This window comes from Aquila chrysaetos, chromosome 1, assembly GCF_900496995.4.
Source record: "Aquila chrysaetos chrysaetos chromosome 1, bAquChr1.4, whole genome shotgun sequence".
Classification (NCBI taxonomy): domain Eukaryota; kingdom Metazoa; phylum Chordata; class Aves; order Accipitriformes; family Accipitridae; genus Aquila; species Aquila chrysaetos.
Window position 1 is genome coordinate 57,695,066 of NC_044004.1, and position 19,312 is coordinate 57,714,377.

At 40.4% G+C, this 19,312-nt stretch overlaps 1 protein-coding gene and 1 long non-coding RNA gene across 6 annotated transcripts in view; one reads left to right on the plus strand and one right to left on the minus strand.

Annotated features, from left to right (window-relative positions):
* The window catches only part of NPNT (nephronectin), a 54,475-nt gene extending 38,364 nt beyond the window's left edge, over window positions 1-16,111 (plus strand). For all 5 annotated transcript variants that reach the window (XM_030023539.1, XM_030023578.1, XM_030023558.1 and 2 more), the window contains 4 exons: window positions 7,088-7,183; window positions 7,583-7,681; window positions 11,253-11,509; window positions 14,095-16,111. In XM_030023539.1, the coding sequence (XP_029879399.1) occupies window positions 7,088-7,183; window positions 7,583-7,681; window positions 11,253-11,509; window positions 14,095-14,190 (548 nt within the window). In that variant the 3' untranslated portion in view covers window positions 14,191-16,111. The remainder of the gene's footprint in view (window positions 1-7,087; window positions 7,184-7,582; window positions 7,682-11,252; window positions 11,510-14,094) is intronic.
* LOC115345178 overlaps window positions 12,733-19,312 on the minus strand; it is a 29,194-nt gene continuing 22,614 nt past the window's right edge. The window contains exons 8-12 of the long non-coding RNA XR_005932806.1: window positions 19,070-19,208; window positions 17,666-17,773; window positions 16,477-16,722; window positions 15,035-15,236; window positions 12,733-13,908 (exon numbers count right to left, since the gene is read on the minus strand). This is a non-coding gene — a long non-coding RNA (uncharacterized LOC115345178). The remainder of the gene's footprint in view (window positions 13,909-15,034; window positions 15,237-16,476; window positions 16,723-17,665; window positions 17,774-19,069; window positions 19,209-19,312) is intronic.

Genomic DNA, 19,312 nt, shown 5'->3' on the forward strand with positions numbered 1-19,312 from the left:
TGCCTTTCATGTTAGCTTATAGATGGCATTTGCCAGGTGGGTTAAGCTTCAGGTTCCTGCTGGCGTGCTGCAGGCCAGCCCTGCCCCTGCTCTGGGCCCATGGGTCGCTGTGTGCCTGACTGTTGGGCTGCAGCTGCTCTGTGTGAGGCACCGCAAGCTCAGAAAGGCAGCGCTTCCACCAAGCGTAAGCCAGGGCCTCTCAAAAAGCATTCCTCACAGCCAAACACAGTGTCGACGATCATGATGTTAAGATAATACAGAATTTTAAACTGAAATAACTAGTAACATTTAGCTAACCTCTGACGTGCTGCTTATCTGCCATGTGGATGTGCCAACATATCCCCCCACACACCTCCAAAAACATTTGTGGATTTTTCACTTGCCTCTATTTCCTCAGGGAAGGGGCTCTTTCAGCTAATTCCTTCAGAACTGTTGCAGTTTTAATCTCACCCACATCAGACATCTTTGCAGTATTCCTGGGTTGTGGATATAAGCTAATTTCATTTAGCTTATGCTGAGCCTCTTTAGGTTCATTTCCCCACATCATCTGCTTCTCCAGTTGAGGCAGCAAAGAAGCTCAAAAATGAATTTGCACTGTGGTCCCCATATGCCTGCCTGAAAAGAGAAGAGAAGGCCTCACTCTTGGCCTTCCTTATTTGTTTCCCATGGGAGAATGCAGGCAGCAATTCAGTCATCTTATAACACTTACCGTCTTGGAAAACAGAGGAGGAAATTGATGTTAGATCCACTCAGATCATGAAGTAGGACTTCAGTTTTGTAAAGTCTTCAGAAGAGTTATGGTGTCTTCTTAGATGGCTGCTTCCTTGTGTGTCGCCAGGGGCTGTTGTATCCCAAAGAGTCACAAAATGTGTTTTGTCACACAAGGATGTGCAAAACCCAGCACAGAGAGCACTGTAGCCAGTGACTGCTGGCAATTCTGATCTTCCAGCCCTTAGCATCTGCTGAAGACCTCAATATTTAAAGTTGTGTTTTTAAACTATGTTATCTTGTGATGCATGGACTTTTTCCTTCTTTTTTTTTCCCCCTCAGGCTCTGAAGCCTTAGCCAGACTTTGACAAAGCAGCATGACAGTAAATGCTGCTTTGCTAAGCTATCTGAATAGGTGGTACTTCTGTAAGGCAAGCCATGGGAAAGGGGTAGTTGGTGCGCTGTACGCTGATAGATGTCCTAGTGCACTAGGCCAAATCATCCAAACAACAGGTGGTCTGGGATTGGTCCACACCAGGAGAGGAAACATGCCTGGGCAAGTGTACTTGTTTTCTGCAAGCATCTCTCAAATTTTCATTTTTCTTTTTTTAACCTTTTCCTGAGCTTACCTTGGTAACCTGCTGCTCCCTATTTTCTCCCTTCATTGTTATTTGAGCTGCCATCCCACACGCTGAGTAAACTTGTCCTAAGCTTTCACTTCAGAACACTCTTGAATGTGCTGCTCAGCTTGAAATCAGCTGAGGACCGGTGAAATTGGTCTGTTCAGTGGTGACAGAGGACAAATTATAATAGTGCTGATAACTTTATTTAAATACCTTTGCAATTTTTGAAAGGTATTGGGTTGTTGCATTTCTTTAGATGCTTTACCCCTTTTCTAAAAATGTCTGCAGTGACTTCGGGGAGCTGCTTTTTCAGAGAACAAAAAAATGAGTATTTTTTTAAAATGGAATTCCTACACTTGGCCTTTGAACCACTTAGTCAGATGCAGACAGTGGAATCTGGCACCAAGGATAATCTTCTCCTGATATGGATATGGGGGGAATGGCAATGAGGGAGGAATGCAGCAATGGCTTAATATTTAACTGTTTCAGGCCTGATACAAACTACAGTGAAGTACGGAGGAATCTTTTCTGGTTACTCGGATAAAGCCTCTAACAAATAGAACGTACTCAGTAAGACTGTGAATTTCTGCTACCATCGGGATCTGGGTGATAAGCATTAAGAGCATAAACTTAAAGACAAAGCATAACACCAGATATCAGCAGAGCAAGAACAAAACCCCTTATCTGTATTAAAAGATAGTTCAGCAATTTTCCTTCTTAGCCCTTAGTGGAGCTGAAAAGATTGGAATTAGGAGACTTTTCTCATAACAGCTATTAAAAAAAATTAACGATTGGATTAAAACTTGATTCTTTCTGCTCCCCCTGAAAAGTCCTTAGTGCAGTAAATGCAGTTATGTGATCCTTGAAGCTGTTGAAAAAAAGGGAAATGCTAAAATCAAAGAATGTGGGTTTTGTTATTTCATGGTATCATTAGAGTAGCATCATTTTACAATAGCATTTCATTTGTCTTCACTGTTCTGACACCTATTAAAATGTATTTGTCTTAATATTTAAGCATTAATATAGGCACTTTGTTCCTCTTTGTACTCTGAAGCTAAATCATAAGATCTAGGACTCTTACAAATCACACCCTTCATCAATCTTCCAACTAGTTGTGTCCCCAGATCTGATACGCAAGCTTCTGTAGACTACTTATTTTAGCTGTGCTTCCCTGAAACTCAGTTGTCACTCTGCACCTCCTGAATAGCTGCTCATAGAAAAGCAGGCAGGTTACTTTTCAGAAAATCTTCTGGGAAAATATATAATAAGATGTTTAATTTAGGTCAAAGTTAATGAGCCTTGTAACTGCCCGAGAAGTGCAAGACTGGACTTTAGAGTAGTTGCACACTAGCACCATCCCTCCCCTCTTATGCAGATGGTATTGTTAGAGGGTGGGACAGTCCATGAAAGCCCTTCCTGAAATAATTCTCACTGCAGAATTTGAGTATGCAGAGTTTTAGGCAACATATCCTGGACACTGCAGGTATCCGGATAAAAGGGTGAAGTGTACCTCTCTGTTGCTCCTTCTTTTTAGCCCAGCATATATGGAAGTCTTCCCTGGAGGAAAACAGGACATATTCTTGTTTACTAAGTCTGACTGACCTCTGGACTACCCTTCTTTTTAGCTATTTTCTACTAGTTCTGTGTGAGATCTCATCACTTGTGGGGGGGTTCTGGAAGTGGGATTTAACAACTTGCAATCATAACTATTCAGTCAAAAAATCTTTGTCCTTTTTTTGTTGTTGTTTTTTTTAACAAACGGGAAACTTGGTCATGAATATTGTGTGGAATGGAATTGCGTAAGAACGCAGTGTTTGTTGCAAGGCAGAACACTGCATTAGTAATAGTAGTAACAATTACTAATAACATGAAGCGCACTCCATGTTTTGTTTTGGTTTTGTAACACCAAAACAGTGATTATTCTGTAGTTACAAATAACCTGACATGTACACACCATCTCTTACACTCCCAAACTCAGCAATTAGCAAGTAAATTAAAAAAAAAAGTCCTACTGTTTTTCCAAAGGATTAAAGAGCTGATAAGAAATCAGTCTTTTGCAGTTATTAAATTTCCCCCCCCCACACACATTCATGCATCTATGAAGAACTTCGCTCATGAACTTTGAGAATATGGTAGTGTTGATGTATTGGCTTACTCAGAGCTTATAAAATTCTCCAAGAAAAAGAAGCCAAGTTTATATTTAACAAGATTTATCAAACCATTGAAGTTAAGTGAAAAGCACAGTGATAAGCTATATAAAGTACGCAGAAAGGGCTTGGAAAGCTTGCAGAAAATAATTGTGCCAAATGCTTTCTCCCACGATCACCACTCAACATAGTAGTCGTCGTGGCAAAAAGAAGTGTACACATGGGTTTAGAGTCCCACATCTCTTACGGTAACTGTTGTTTCATATCAAGTGCACATTCCTCTAATTAGTTCTGAGCACTGAAGTGACTGGTTTAAAGTTCTGCAACACATTCTTCTAGAAGTTCATAACAGCAGTGTTTGGAGAGAACTTTAGGGAATAAAGTTTTGAAGAAGTACTTTTTTGTAGAGCTTTAATTATAGGCAAATATATCAACTTTAATTTGGGGAATGCTTGTGTGTGTGCACAGATGTAACTCAGATTTGTAAAAAAATAGCAGTGCGTTAGAAATGGTATTTTAGTAAGTAAACTGAAGTAGTTTGGCAAATAAATTCCCAATATTTCTGCAGTATTTTCCGAGGGTCTCGGAAGGGGATCCACAGAGCAAGCGCATACCTTGAGACTGTGACCCCCGAGTATCCTACAAATCTTAGAGCATGGCAGTGGCTTTCCTGAATGCTCTCTGCCAGGGTTCATTTAGAGCCCTGTAACCATCTGCAAGTCTGTGGTCTGAGCCTTTGGTCCCCAAGCAAAACTTAAGGGGCAGGGGAAGGACAGGAAGATATGGAGGTGTAGAGTGTTAAGTTCAGTGTTAACCTAGATGAGAAGAGGATATGGGCATCCCGTCGCTGGTGTGTATGTGGGGGCCTGAGGGTGATGGCACTGTGAGGTTCCTCGCAGGCTGGAGTCCTCCTGCAGCTCAGGGAGAGGGCAGCTTGCTTTTCCGTCTGCTGCCGTGGCTGGCCTCTTTCCATCCCTGTGCCGTGTGGGTGTGGCAGATGTAAAGATACTTCAAGAAAAGGCTGCGCGTCCATTCCAGACTAGCAGCTACAGTCCGTACGTATGCTGCGCTCAGCAGTTTTGAAGCGGATTGCCGACTTGTTCTTCAGAGCGTAGGAAAGGAACAGTATCTTTTTTCCTTAGTGCAGTCCAAGAAGAGGAAAAGCAAGGTGATAGTCCCTGGGGGTGCAGCATAGATACGTCTCGTGCGTGGGGACTGCTGCATTCCAGGGAGCAGCAGCCTGCAGCGTGGTTGTAACGCAAGGCAAAAACTCCGCTGTGAGGGCTTATCTAAGGCGAAATTGCAGTCAGAGCACTGTCCTGCCAGAAATGACAGTAAGTAATTTACAGGATGCTGTTAGTTTTGCAGGCTTTGTAAGTAAATACTCCTACAAAATTTGCTGTCCTAGGTGGCTGGCAAATTGAATTACCAGTTTTTAACATCCCTGAGCAAACCCACTGCAGCTGAATTTAAATGGTGCCAATAGCTGCTGTGTGTACCACAGCGGCGGTGGTCTAGGCACACATAGACGGTTCACACACATACCTACTCCGTAAGCTACTGCTCGTGGTTGTCCATGACTGTAATGCAGTTAGAGCAGTGTAAGAGTGTCTGTGCGGTTACGTGTCGGAACAGCTTACACTGCCGTAAGCACCTCTGTGCAGGTGTGACTATAGCTGTATGATGGGCTTGTTTAACTGCCCCGCCTACATGTTAGATAGAGCTCTTAGGAAAGACAGCAGTATACTGCTGGGAGGGATTAAGGGTGAACGATGGTTTTAGAGCATTCCTGTTTCGATATTTTGCTGCCTGAGGTAAACAGATTTTTTTTCTTTATATAATTTAATATAGTATTTGTGCATAAATGTATTGCAGGGTGATTATTGGCCTAGGTGGTGTGGACTGTGCACATTTGTAAGGTTTCTTTCATGTTAAATCTCAAAATTCTAATCACGTAAGCAAAAACACAGATTAAACAAAGCAGCAAAAATATTATTACAATGTATCCTTAAAAATTAACAGGCCTTTACTACCCAAGCCAACCTAAAGTCCTTGAGGCAGTTTCAGCATTAATATCCTAGACTGCAAATAGACATAATCCAAAATCTACAAAGGATTAAAAAAAACCAAAAGAGACGTAATGATTCCAAAATGACTATAATATTAGGGAGTTAATCAGTTTCCTACAGACTTCAAGCTTTTTATTTATTTATTTTTAACATACAAAATTTCCATCCAAGATCTGTAGCCTGTAATACCACTTTTAAAATACATTAGCATTTGGTCAGCCTTTTATCAGGCTGCTTATTCTGTCCTAATTCCAAAAAGCAGGAAGCAACTTCATTCTTATTTTTCGTTCACCTCTGTCTTCTGGCTTCAGAGGAGCTCTTGCAGCAGTGCTATTTACATGTCCTAGTGCAAAAGAAGTTCCTTCTTACCTTTGATTTGATTTCCTGAAAACAACAGTCCTTTATTTCAGCTTAGAATTGTAAGTCATCTCAATACTTCTTGTTCTTGCTTGCTTAAGAAGCCTATAGAGACATTAAGATACTTGTTTTAGCACTGCAAATGGAAAACGTGTCAAGTTTTTAATAGATAAGGCCCTTACAAATACCGTGTCAGAGGTTTCTATAACATCTAAGGACGTGTCCAAAACACACCACTACTGTTATTAATTATGCACTAGACCTGCCTCTAAAAGAGGAATTTCCAAGACAGCTCTATCCAGTGCAATCTGTTTATCTCTAGTTGACAGCTGTCCATCAGGCATGACATGGGTGTGTTATTTCTGGAGACTTATACAGACTGGCACAGCGTCTTCAGAAGTAAGTGGAACTCTTTGTAGCCACCTGACTTTGGCAGCCATTGTTCCTGCAAAGACCTCTTAAATTTCAGGTTGTCCTGCCTGCTGAATGTCTAATAACCTCTGGGCCTGTTAATCACCAAGAGTGTTCCTTCTTGCAGCTGAGAACAGCAGCTGAAGGACAGACAGACTGTGCTGGAAAGCAAAAAGTATAATTACAGTTGAATTCCAGCTTCCACTAGAGCTCCTCCTTCTGAACTCTCAGTACCCTCCTGATAATTGTTTAGGGAGCTCTAATCCTTTGCAGATAGATGGAGGTACCTTCAGCTGTGTTTCGAAGGTTAGGTGTGTGTGGGGCCTCTTCCAAGTACCACTGCCTCCTGTTGAGATTCTCCTATAAACATCTGTGGAAGGTAAGTGGATCGGAAAGTTTGAGCAAGGGCTTTAATGCGGCTTTATTTTATTGAGAAACCACTATCTTTAAAAGTGCATTTGGAGGGGAATAGTGTGCTTCAAGGTTAAAGCTTTTTTTCTCTTCCCCCCTGCCCCGGTTAAAAAGGAGCTTTCATTTGAAGAGCCTCTAGCAGATTTGGAATCACCTTTTGCAGTGCTCAGATAAATGTTACAACATAAATCATATAGGCATAAAGTTTATGAATCTTCATGTCAAATATAATTAAATATATTGAGTTCTCCAAGAAAAGCACAATGCCCAGAGCTGCTCTGCTGTTTTTTATTAAAGATAAGGAAGTAGGTCACTAACTACCTTTATCTCATTCATTTCTGAAAAACTACTTTTCTCACAGTTCCACGCCAGCCTGGAGTGAGCAATAATCTGTTTGAAATACTTGAAATTGAAAGAGGGATTACCGCCGATGAATTTGAAGCAAACGATGACCCAGGTAAAGATCACATCTCCTGTTCAGGGCCTAGGGTTTAGGATTTTTTGAGATTTCTTGGGGTTTTATACATTTTTACAGGAGTCCTACATCTTATGCCCCTTGTTTAAACTATGCATTGTAAAAAGAAAAAAACCCCACCACCTAAGTGAATGTTTATAGTTTCATTTCCTAACAGATTTAGCACAAAAATGTTGTGAATTGTTAATAATAACATTAGCATCCTTTTTATTGTTTTAGTATTTTTGTAGATTCTTTTTCTAGTGCTCCTTCTGCTGCATTTAATTTTTGTATTTACTTGCTAGTGTCAGCAAGTAAAGGGAAAGTGCTGTAGTTCCCCAACCAACACAATCCAAATCACTTTTTTTTTTTTTTTTTGACCTTCTGCTCTGTTCTGCCTAGGTGTGCTGGTACACAGCTGTAATTTTGATAGTGGACTGTGCGGATGGATCAAGGACAGAGATGATGACTTGCACTGGGAACCAGTGAGGGATGCGTCAGGTAAGATACCTGTGTACGATCACATCCTGTAGTTGAAGAACCACCCAGGCTTGAGGTTGATGACAGTTCTCATGTTACGACAAATTTACACAGCTTCTGTTCCCTTTAGTTCCAGGATATATTTCACACCCACACCTCTTCTGTGTATAAAAATCAAACCTGAGGATTCCCAAAGCGAAAGAGCAATTGAGAATTTGCACTTTTATCATAGCTGGTATCTTTACAATAGGAATGTCTCCGAAGGAGTAGTAAATGTATTGAGTAAAAGACTATCTGTCTTAAAAGAACCAGAAAGAACAAAAATGTGGACTAGAAAACAACTTTGTTTCACCATAAATAAAAGCTTATTTTTCAAACCACCACGCAAACTAATTATTTCCATATTACTAGCAAAACTATAGAAAGGGTTGGAAATAGTCTTTGTTCTGCTGCCAAATCTAGTTCTAGTTTAACCTCTCAGTTTGATTTTATTGAATTCTACTCTGAGTTACAGCAGCCCGTGTATAGGAAAACTGTTAAGTAACTGGAAGGAAGGTGCTCATATGCACAGACTTCTGAAAATGGGTATGTTTGGGATGGTAAAAAGTGACCTTGCAATGAGTATTACAGGGGAGCGTGTACTAGCCACTTGTAGGGTAGGAGAAGAGTGGCATTGGCACTGGTGGTCAGCCAAAGCCACAACCCCTCCCACTGGCACACCTCTGCTGGTGTAGTCCCAACAGAACTGCACATCTACGCTGCTGGAAGTTAGTTGTATTTTGTCCCCTGCTGATTTTACTGTCTGGCACTGGGAGGTTGGCTGTCCTTGCCTGCATACCCTTCCCCCAGCAGTGCTTGCCCCACAGTGCTTGCTGGGGATTAGACACACATCTCTGGCTCCCCGTAATGATGGGATTACTTCATACCCAGAAGAGCAGCCTTTGAAGTGCACAATGCTTACATTATGTGAGGGGATGGCAGACTTCGGAAGGAAATGCGCTCTCAGGCAGTAAAATGTTATAGGTTAAGTTGAGGGAGGGTGAGGGCACTGAGAACCATTTTCCTTACGCACCACCTCATCATAGATGTCTGTCCTTACATTGCCATTGATGAGACAGTCATTTGCCACCGCAGCGGGTGACCCGGCACCTTTTTCAGGCTGTTTAGCTGGCTAAGTGGAAATGCTGTCTTCACTTACTGGGCAGGGCCCCTCCCCACCCACAGGCATGCTCTAGTATTTCCTATGCTCCTTATGACACTTAAAAAGTCTCACGAGTGACTCAGAGAGCAGAGCTCCTTCCTCCTGCAGATGAGAAAACAGGTAGCTGTCTCCTGCTTGCAGACTGGCGTTTTGAAAAAGATCAAACATAATTCAAACATCTTTTTGAAACAGTGGATTTAAAAGTGCTTTGTTTCTGAGAAAGTTGCTTAAAGCATATTCATTAGCTGTACTCAGAAATTGTTGTTAATACATATTAAGTCCCAGAACCATGATTTTTAACTGGCTTTTTTTTTTTTTTTTTTTTAGAATTTTTATTCTCCCGTGTTGCTTCCCTGTCAGGGAAGCAATCTCAGCTTTTTGTTTCCTGTGTATGTTCTGCTGCTGTTGACATAACCTGTTAAAACTAGTCCCTTGAAGTCACCCACCCACTCCCTCTTGTCTGTAATACCTTGTTGCAAGGATTTATTTTCACAGCTTGTTCCTGAGTGTTTGCTTTCACCTTTCAAAGTTTGCTATTTATTGGTTTATCAGAATCTGCATTTTGAAAGGTGCCATGCTGAAGCCTTAGAAGCTTATCTTGCATGCAGAAAATGCTGATTTGAGGGGACCTTTTCCTGCAGGGGCTTGCCTACAGATGTGTTGGCTTTGTGCTTACCTAAATCTGTTTCCTATTGATTGGATTCAGTCACTGTAACTATCCGAAACAGATGCAGTTAATGAGTCAAGTCAGTACTTTTATAGTGATATAATTGTATCTACAACAAACAGGTGCAGTTATTTAAAGTCTGTTATGCTTATTTTAGCAGTTAGTGACCTTGATGCAAAAACAATGCATTAAAAAAAAAAAAAAAAAACAAATCCAAAACTAAAACCACCCCAACCAACTGGATCCCACTTCAGGCCCAAATGCAGATCTGGGGCCCCAGACAGCAGCATACTACTTTGCTTTGTTAAATCTCATGGAGACCAAAGAACTTAAAAACCTATGTAGAAGCAGTGAATTGGAAACAAGGTTGGCTTTCTTTTTAAGTGTGTGACAAGCCCTGGTACATTGTCATTAAATCTCACAGCTTTTGAGGGAAATCATTGTGGCTTTCAAAAAATAAAGCTCTGGTTGAGTAGTAGCAGGGCAACAATTTAAATGAAAAATATTTTTCTATTCTATAATTAAGTAAAGACTCTGTCAACAATATTACAAACCCCCAATATTTCTACATCTTTGGTTTCAACTAAGGAACCTAAATCCCACCTTTACCTTAGGTTCATTAAACTTGGATTTTTTGACAAAACAAACGATTAAAAAAATCAGATCTCATAAAAAAAAAAATAATCTTAGGTTCAGAGTAAGATTTTTTTTTTTTTTAATTTTTATTTTTTAAAAATGAATCCTCCTCCCTGTGGTAATTTCAGATTTTAAAGTTATCATCCACCTTGCAAAAGTTGTAATGAAAAGTAAAAATACAGGCGTGGGTTTTCTCCAAGAGGTGAAGTCTCATTTATTGTAGTTTTGAGTGTCTATGTGAAAGGGTGCATGGGACTTCTGGAAGTATATGCCTTTTTTTTTTTTTTTAGGTTTAAGGGGTGTTGCCATACCTGAGATACTCTACTTTTCATGTTCTAGGTGTTTTTATGAAGGCACCTTTACTTCATACATGATCAGAGATAATAATAGGGTTTTGAATTAAGTATATATGTTCACTGACAACTTACTACTGTTAGAGAAGACTTCAGGGAGTGGATCAAATTAACAGCCATTTGGAAATCTCTACTGTTTCTAGCTTTCTATCTCTAATCCAGATTAAGTTTAAATTACAGTTAAATGAAAAGGCTATCCATGTTTGCAAATGGATATGTTTTGAGACTTAACCTGTTAATACAGGTCCCAAACAAAAGGAAAGGGACAGAACTGTAGCTCAATTACGTGATAACATTTATGCTGGCCTTCTCATTCATCTATCCAATAGCAAAAAACTGCAGCTTACAGGACGCATAAATGTACACAGTAGCTTTAATGCCACTGTAGGTTTAAAATCATGCGGTCACCAAGGGGTTGTCAGAAATGAAGGAATACATGAAATTTTCATTTTCAAAAGAGGTATTATTTGCTTTGTAAAAAAGTAATTAGATGGGCAAGACCTAAACTGGTACTAATGTAAACAGAAGACCAGCACTGTAACTCTTATCCCGCAGGAGGCAGATGCATCAGTTCTGGTTCACGTTCCAGCCACTATCTATCTGCCTTATTTAAGACTCACTAGACCTTGTGGAGCCCTTTTTTATTTTTTAATGACTCTTGTGCATTTGGTCCTGCAACATAGTAGAATTAAAAAAAAAAAAAAAAAAAAAAGCTAACCGCTTTTTCTTTTGCAGGGGGACAGTATCTTACCATCTCTGACCCCAAAGGCAAAGAAGGAAGAGTAGCGCATCTTATCCTGCCGTTGGGTCACATGGCTCAGGCTGGTGACTTGTGCCTGTCGTTTAGGCATAAGGTGCCCGGACTGCATTCTGGTGCCCTCCAAGTCTTTGTAAGGAAAAACGGCGCTCACGGACCAGCCATTTGGGGAAGAAATGGTGGCCATGGCTGGAGACGGACACACATAACTTTACGAGGACTAGGCATCAAGAGTGTAAGTACCAATGCATGTGCTGCCTTTTGGTTTTTTGTACGAGAAGCTGAAGACGCTTACGTGGTGTAGCACTGGACTGTTTGTCTTCTGGGTCCAATTTCAGCCTGTGTTTTACTACTTTGATCCCTGCCAATGGAATCACATTAAGGATAAGAGAGTAGTGCATTTTTTCAAATTAGTTTTATGCAAAAAAAAATTCCACCTACAGCAACAGACATATAGGAAATGACAAAATAGCCTGTACTGAGCTACCTTGTACAGCCTGTTTTAAGGGAATCACCATGTAGGAAAGAGTAGTCTAATGGACAATGGCATACTGTACACGGATTTCTAAAAAAAGCCTGTATCAAGGTTCCTCATGAACAGTGCTTTAAATAACACAGTACCATGAAATAGGAAGAATCATCCCCTAGGGATTAGTAACTGGCTAAACCAGGGCAAAGATATTGCAAATAAGTAATTTTTGATAATGCAGGGAGGTTACACGTGCAATCTCACATGGTTTTATGCTCTTCAGTGTACCTGCAGCTGATCTGGCCAAGGAGGTAAATGATGACTTAACTACACCAATAACACAGAATGGTTTAGCGCAATCAAAAGAAGCTGTCTGAAGTGCCATGGAGAATCTTTCAATACCTGGAAATCTCAGAAACATTGGGTGATAAACTGATATCAAAAGCTCAGCATTTTTCTTCAACCTCTGCTTAGCTTTGAAGGTAGCTTCTATTTCGGATCTGAAGAAGGGGCTTGGGTGCTTCAGGGCCTATTTTGCTCTGACTTAGATATCAGGGGGCCTAAAAAGCTCACACGTCATAATGTTCATGGTGGGAGCAGGCTACAACACACACAGTATATAGTTCTAAAATTAATATTAAGGCTGTAATTACCGCAGATAATTTTCTGAAAACTTTACCTCTGCAATAGTAACAAAACATGCCTGACATTGTTAGCTGTAAGCGAATGTCAGACTGAGAATATGGAAATTTATAACAGGTGAACAGTATATTTGGCACATTCTTACCCTTTTTCACTAAGTTTAACACTTCTGGCAATCCTCAGGTCTGTCTCACCTGATAGAGCAGTTCATTAAATAAGTGTGTATCACTAATACACTGTCTGGCAGAAAAGCAAATGAGTTTGAGAGACCCCAGACAAGACCAGCAGTTCCCCTTTGCACTGTCCCCTGCCTCTCTTGACCACCTCAGCAACAGCTGTCAGCACGGCTTGCCAACCATAACCGAGTGCCGGTCCACAGACCAGAGCTGCCTCGTGGCACCTCACAGAACAGTCGAGTTTGGCATCTTTTCCAGCCAGCATGGGGAGCCTGGGCTGCTGACCTGAACCACTGTGGCACTTATTCCAAGGATCAGGGAATGAGAGAAAGCTCTAGGTAAGCAAGGCCTCTGCCACAGAGAAATCAAGAGGAAATATGGAAGATTTATTTTCTAGCTAATTAAAAACCAAAAGCAACTCAACACTATTGATTTTAAGGGGGGCCTACTGGAACCCCGAGGAGAATATGGATGGAGAACAGAATCCTTCATCACACTTTTTAATGAATTAGCTCTGTGTAAATTATTTTAAAGTACACCCCAAATCACTCATTTCTTAAAAAATAATTCAGTACATTCAACATAGAGTTTCTCTGACCTCTTCCATTCCTACTCCTTATTTAAAAGTGTGCTTTCAGGAAGCATCCAAATTATTTTTAACTACACAGCTGAATTTCTGATCTATGAACCTGTATTAATTCTTTCCAGCTCAGTGATAAGAGCAGACTCTTACAAAGTTTTGCTGCAGGCTTCGAATAATTTCTAAGCTGCAGGCTTCGAATAATTTCTAAGCCATGGTCAAAAACACTGACTGTATTAAATAGTTCAGGCTTCTGAATCTACAGCAGTAGCACAGGTGAGCAGTACTGACTTACGGGAAGCGTTTCTTAAAGTCAGCTGGCCATTCTGTATATCATCTCTGATTTATGCTCCAGTCCTTCTAGTCAAGCTTTGTATTTGTTGAATTTCTCCTACTCAGGCTAAATCTGGACAGCTAATGATCTGCATAAATCCATACCCAAACTTCTGCCGCCATTTTGTGAGGAGCCAGTGCTTCTGTAGATTACCATGAGTCTGCAGGAGCCAAAATTTGTTAAACGATGGGTGTTCCTAGTTCACACAGCTAAGGCAGCTGCAAGGTGCTTTAGGAACGGACAGCTCCTCTATTAGACAAGATTTTTCAGAACACAGAGGATTTTATGTGTTTGCCATGAGGGACAATGAAAAAGGCGCAGAGGTGGTATGTAGGAAGGGCCCAAGAATCTCTTACATGGAGGTTCATCTCACTACAGCAGATGGTGCAACTGGAGCAACTCTGTCCTGAACTGCTGTTTTTTCACAAAGACCCTGCGAAAGGGAAGAAGGGAGAGGATCACAAACAGAAAAAACAGCCATAATTCTGAGCAGAATAAATAGGTTTTTGTGAGTCAGTTACGATTGCCTCTGCTTTCTTACTGTTGAGACCTCTCTCAACCAAAGCTTCTTTCATTTTACTTTATTTTTGCACTCAAATCATTCTATTTCTCTTCCCAGGTTATTTTCAAAGGCGAGAAAGGGAAAGGACGAACAGGGGATATTGGACTAGATGACGTGATCTTGAGGAGAGGACGCTGCTCTGAAGAGCATTAGCAAAGACAATGGACCAGCACAGTCATCTCCTCTAGCCGTTCCCATGCTATTCCTACCAAGCTTTGAAACAGAACCGCACAAAAAAAAAAAAAAAAGAAAAAGTTGGAGATCTGCTAAGTGCAATCTCACTGAAATGTCACTTAAAAACATGGAGAGCATCTCCCAGGATTCAGGAACTCCAACCCTGTGCTGGTCATTTCTATTAATCCTCACCTCTAAATCATATTTGGTATGTAATAACTTTATCCCCTGTTAAGCCTGGTGAGTGCTCACACAAAGAGCACTTGTGAAAAAGGGAGAATTAATTACAAATGGTGGCAAAAGCAAGCTCCAGCTCAGAAAGGTTTAGTGTTAACTGATAGTCATTGTCTTCCCATAGTGCTACTCTTTCATTGATGAGATTTGATAGGCAGTGGGATTGATCTAGCTTCAGAGTCACCTCAGATTAGTAGAAGCCTGGACATGAACTTTGGCTTACTGCCATTGACCTCTGAAGAAGGGTTTGCTTCATATTAAATAGCATTTATTTTGGTATTGCATCTGTATTAACAAAAAGCAGTTATATAGAGTAGGCATTGCATCCTGTAATATTGCTACTGCTGTGTTTTGTGTATATGTGTATGGTTATTAACATATTTATGTTTTTAATATTTACAGACTCTAGTTGCAAGGTAATTGGCAGCTGTGCTTTCTTATTGTACAAGACAGGAGTTAAGCATATTCTTTGATCCTGCTGGTTGTGCTAATAGATACGTTACCAAAGTCAGTTAATGGTGCTCGTCGGAAAATGCTGTTGCAGTTTTTCATGTTGTAATATGCTGAAGGCAAAAGACCAAACACTTACCTGATGTAAACTGGCATCTGACAATGCTGTACAAGTTTGCGTTTAGCTCAGGAGCAAGCCCTAAAGGGCTCCAAGTCCTGCAAGAAACTCCTGGTTCAGCTGAAGACTGAGCAGCCTGGAGAAGATAATAATTATTTGCATCTTGTAAGACTGAGCCTGTTGACACTACCAGGAATGTTCCCTTCCCACAGGTGGCACAAGCCTACGTGTAAGCAAAAAGGGCAGCTGCATTAATGCTGTATGAACAATTCAGACCATGAAATGCCTTGAGTGATCTTTGTCAAATGACCATATTCCATCCAACCCTTCTGTATATAATAAACATTTTATTCTTTAGAACTAGAACAACTATCAGCTCTAGCTGGAACTAAATATTTAAAAGAACTTTGGACTAATTTTTTAGTTATGTATCATGCATGTGATGTGCAGTTTCCCAGGCAATTCTTCTGTTTGGTTTGGGATTTTTTTAAGTGAGGAACATTTCATCATCGTTGCTGCTAACAATTTTAAATTTGACAAAGTAATTGTAACATTTCAGAAAATGACAAAAGAAAGATTGATAAAATGTTGTTAGTGGTGCAGCCTTAAAGCTTCAAAAATGTATATATAGAAGAAATAGGTCTCAGATCTTTTAAATACTTAAATACAATGTAAAATAATGTCAGCTTCATGTCATGTTATAAAACCATCATTGAAAAAAAATTCATGTTAAGCCTTGCACAAAGTCCACAGAGACACTGTTGCAAGACCATTAGAGGTCATATTCCAACTCCCTGTTTCTGAGAAAGTACTGTTTTGAAAATATTTTTCCAATTTGTCCCCTAGGACAAAGCACAGTATGTATAGCAGAAGTTTATTTGACCAAACAGATAGTCTCTTGCAAAACTGTATCGACAAACATTTTGGAAAGGAAAAAACAATGCATTTGTAAACATTTTAAACTGTTTAGCTTTAAATACGATCATGATCTTTTTCTCTTACGTTACTTTGTAATATGTCAGAAATATTTGTGAATAGTTGAAATACCTTGTCCGTATTTTAAAGTAATCAGTAAAGGAGGCGGTTACTTGCTACTAACTGGAAATCTTGTTTTCATTTCTGGATCAAAAGTCTCAATTTTATTACAGTGAAATGAACCAGAAAGATGACAATGCAACCAAAGTGAAGTAGCTATCTATGCAAGCCTGAAAGAGTTTTTTGCCCCTTTACAGATGTCCCTTAGAACCCAGAATTTGAATGAATTCAGAAGGTAAACAGAAATAAGTACTCAGGTGACACGAGGAGGATTTGAGGGTCTCTGTGTTTTATGAATGCATTTCATCCTTACAGTCAAACAAGGAACACTGTAAAGCCTTGTAAGAACCGAAGTCTCAGCTGACTGAGTGGACATTGAGGTAGTCTGTGTGGCTCTGAAGGAGCTGCTATGGCTCTAAGTCACTCACCTCTGCAGCTGGTTGTGCCGTGACGCTGTATGGGTCACTTTCTCTCAGCGTTTCTGAAGAGACGAGGCGAAGTCAGTCAGCGGTTCTGTTGTGACGATTCTTCTCCAGCTCTTGCTGCGCCCGCCCTTTCAGGCAGCTCCATGCAGCCACACACCTCAGCCAGGACGGAGCAATCTGAGCCTCCAGAAAGAGATGAGTGTATAGCCTGAGGTCTTCCTATGAAGTAGGTTGTAACTGCCCTTCCTGCTGAGGGTTTAATAAATAGGTAACTGTGCCAAAAGAAATTCCAGCTTAAATACTCAGGCAAGCAGAAGAAATTGCACTAAATTAACGTGAAAACGTATATCAAATGTACCGTATAACCTCTTGCCAGCTTACAATTTATTGTTTTTAAAAGACTTGTTAAACAGTTTTCCCCTAAAAAGATTGAAAATAAAGATTCTTCATAAATTACAGGTACCGTGACCAGTGGCAGTGTGTTTACTGCATTTGCTGACATCAAAGCGAGTACAATGGAAGGGACTGATACAAGATTTGTTTCCAGGTTCCAATGTGTACAGTCACCTCACCTTTCATCAGAGCTGTGTCATTAAGTCACTAGTGAGTGCTTTCAATAAACCCCATTCATTCTGGAGAAAAGCTTCCCTAGGTTTCCTTCAATAAATTACCCTAGACTTGGAGGTCAAAATACTGGTTTTAATATAGTCGGAGATTACAATAACCACCCTAATAAAAGTCCAGTTAGTCATGAGAAGACAACCCTGAGCGGAAGAACGCTTATGACAGCAGCCTTCATCATCCTGCTCTGTATTCCTGGAGAAAAGATGCAACAGTAGCACCAGCCTCTAATCCCAGTGCCAGATCTCTCTATATATACCCCATTACAGGTTGTTCCTCCCTGAAAACAAGGCACACTAATTGTCACAAAGATTGCTAAAATCAGAGACTTTGGATCAAGCTATGCATTGTGACAGTCACCTTGAAACCTGTTCACTCTGCATTTAAAGATATGCAACAAGATAAACTGTAGCTGTCTGTCTTTAAAATTTTAATTGTGAATGTTAGAAAGGTAGAGTCCTTAATTGTCAACTGAGGCCCAGTTAAATCCTATGCAATTTTTATTTATATAGATCTGGATCTCAAACACCAAATTATCAAAGTTTTCCTGGTAGTTAAAACACTTTCTTACCTGCTGTTTTATCCTGATGTCCTGTAGTCACACAAGTTTTTATGGCTTCAGCTTTTCCACGCCAGTAAAAAAAATCGAGATGAGTGCTGCATTGGTGTAAACCTCCAACTTTAGAAAGCAGTAAGAGACATTTTAGTGGTAAGTTCCAGAAGCGGTTTGAAAGAACACAGAAACCTCCTCAAGTGTTGAAAGTTAATGCATTCTCAGAGCACACCTACTGCATCAAACTGACCTAGCGATAAGTGAGGAAATGCATTTTGAATGTCCATAATGCTTTATTTGGTTGAGAAGAAGATGCCAACGGACTGAAGGCCTTCAGGGGCCACAAAGACAACTTTAACAGTACGGACTGAAGCACCTATAGAGTTCAGACACCAGCTCCGTGTAGGTTTTCAGGATTGTAAGTAAGTCCAAAATGAATCAAATCACATTCTAGCTGCTCTGCTCTTACCAATTCTCCTTGTGCACTTGTATGACCTCTTCCAAGCACAAACCCTGTTTCTTTGCTTTGAAACAAATTGTCCTCTAGACAGTACTCTTGCTGGTTGCTTTGGGCTGAGATAGCCCGTTTTTTGAAAAATGAATGTTTTTTTATTTTTAATTTCTCTCGCTTCTTAAACTTGACAAACAGCCTGGGTAACATCACCGAGATCAGGATAGCTGATCCAATTACTGGATGCGAGTGCTCACTGGGCTGTTGGCGTTAGGTTGCCTTTTTTGTCGTAAGAAATCTCTAACTCCAGAGAGCCAGATGGGATATCATGCTTACACATGCTTGATACATGTCAAAAGTATAGATCTATCCCGCATTTTCTTAATAACATGTCACAGAACAAAGCAAAGTGGACCTGAATTTTCTGGATAAAGACAGAAATAATTCCTCACTCTATAGATCAGGCACTCCATCATTATTTTTCCTCAGGTTGCTTCCCAATAGCTGTTAAGAATCAACCAATTCTTTCTTTACTCTTAGTAATATTTAACCTCATTCTGTACTACATGGGCAGATTTTTGCCACTTCACTGTTTTCCTGCAATTCACCTATTAAAGGACTCCCCAGGAACAAGCCTCCATTGCCATCAAACCACTCTTCTACAGGTATCGCAAACATCACATCCCTAGAGCAAAAGGGCCATCCCTACAGCATGTCTGTACCCTATATACCAGGAAACATTATGTATAATTGCATATACTGTGCGCGCGTGTGTGCACACGGATGCGTATTGCGCCCAATAGGCTGTGGGCAGTATTAAGTGTTTGAGCAAGGAAGCCAAGTATTTATCTAGCACACAGAATAAGGATGCTCCTCTCTCTGTCATACAGCCAAATCCTGCCTTCTTCTGACCACAAGGTACTACAGCACTTCTCCTGTAATTTTTAACCTTCTACTTTATGACTTTTTACCTTTTGTTCAGGCCAGGAATCGTCCTCTTTCACACTCTTCTCCCAGGTTTTTCCTCATCATGCATTTCAACAGCCCATGTTCTCATTTCAGACTCTCATCCAGAATCCTTTTGATATTCATTCCGAGTTTGGCAAACACCTGGAAAGACAAGGTACAGTGCGTATTCAGAGAATGATTTTACTGCATTTGTACGCAACACCGCGCTAAAGTTTGGGATTGCCACTTACATGGGATTTCAGGGA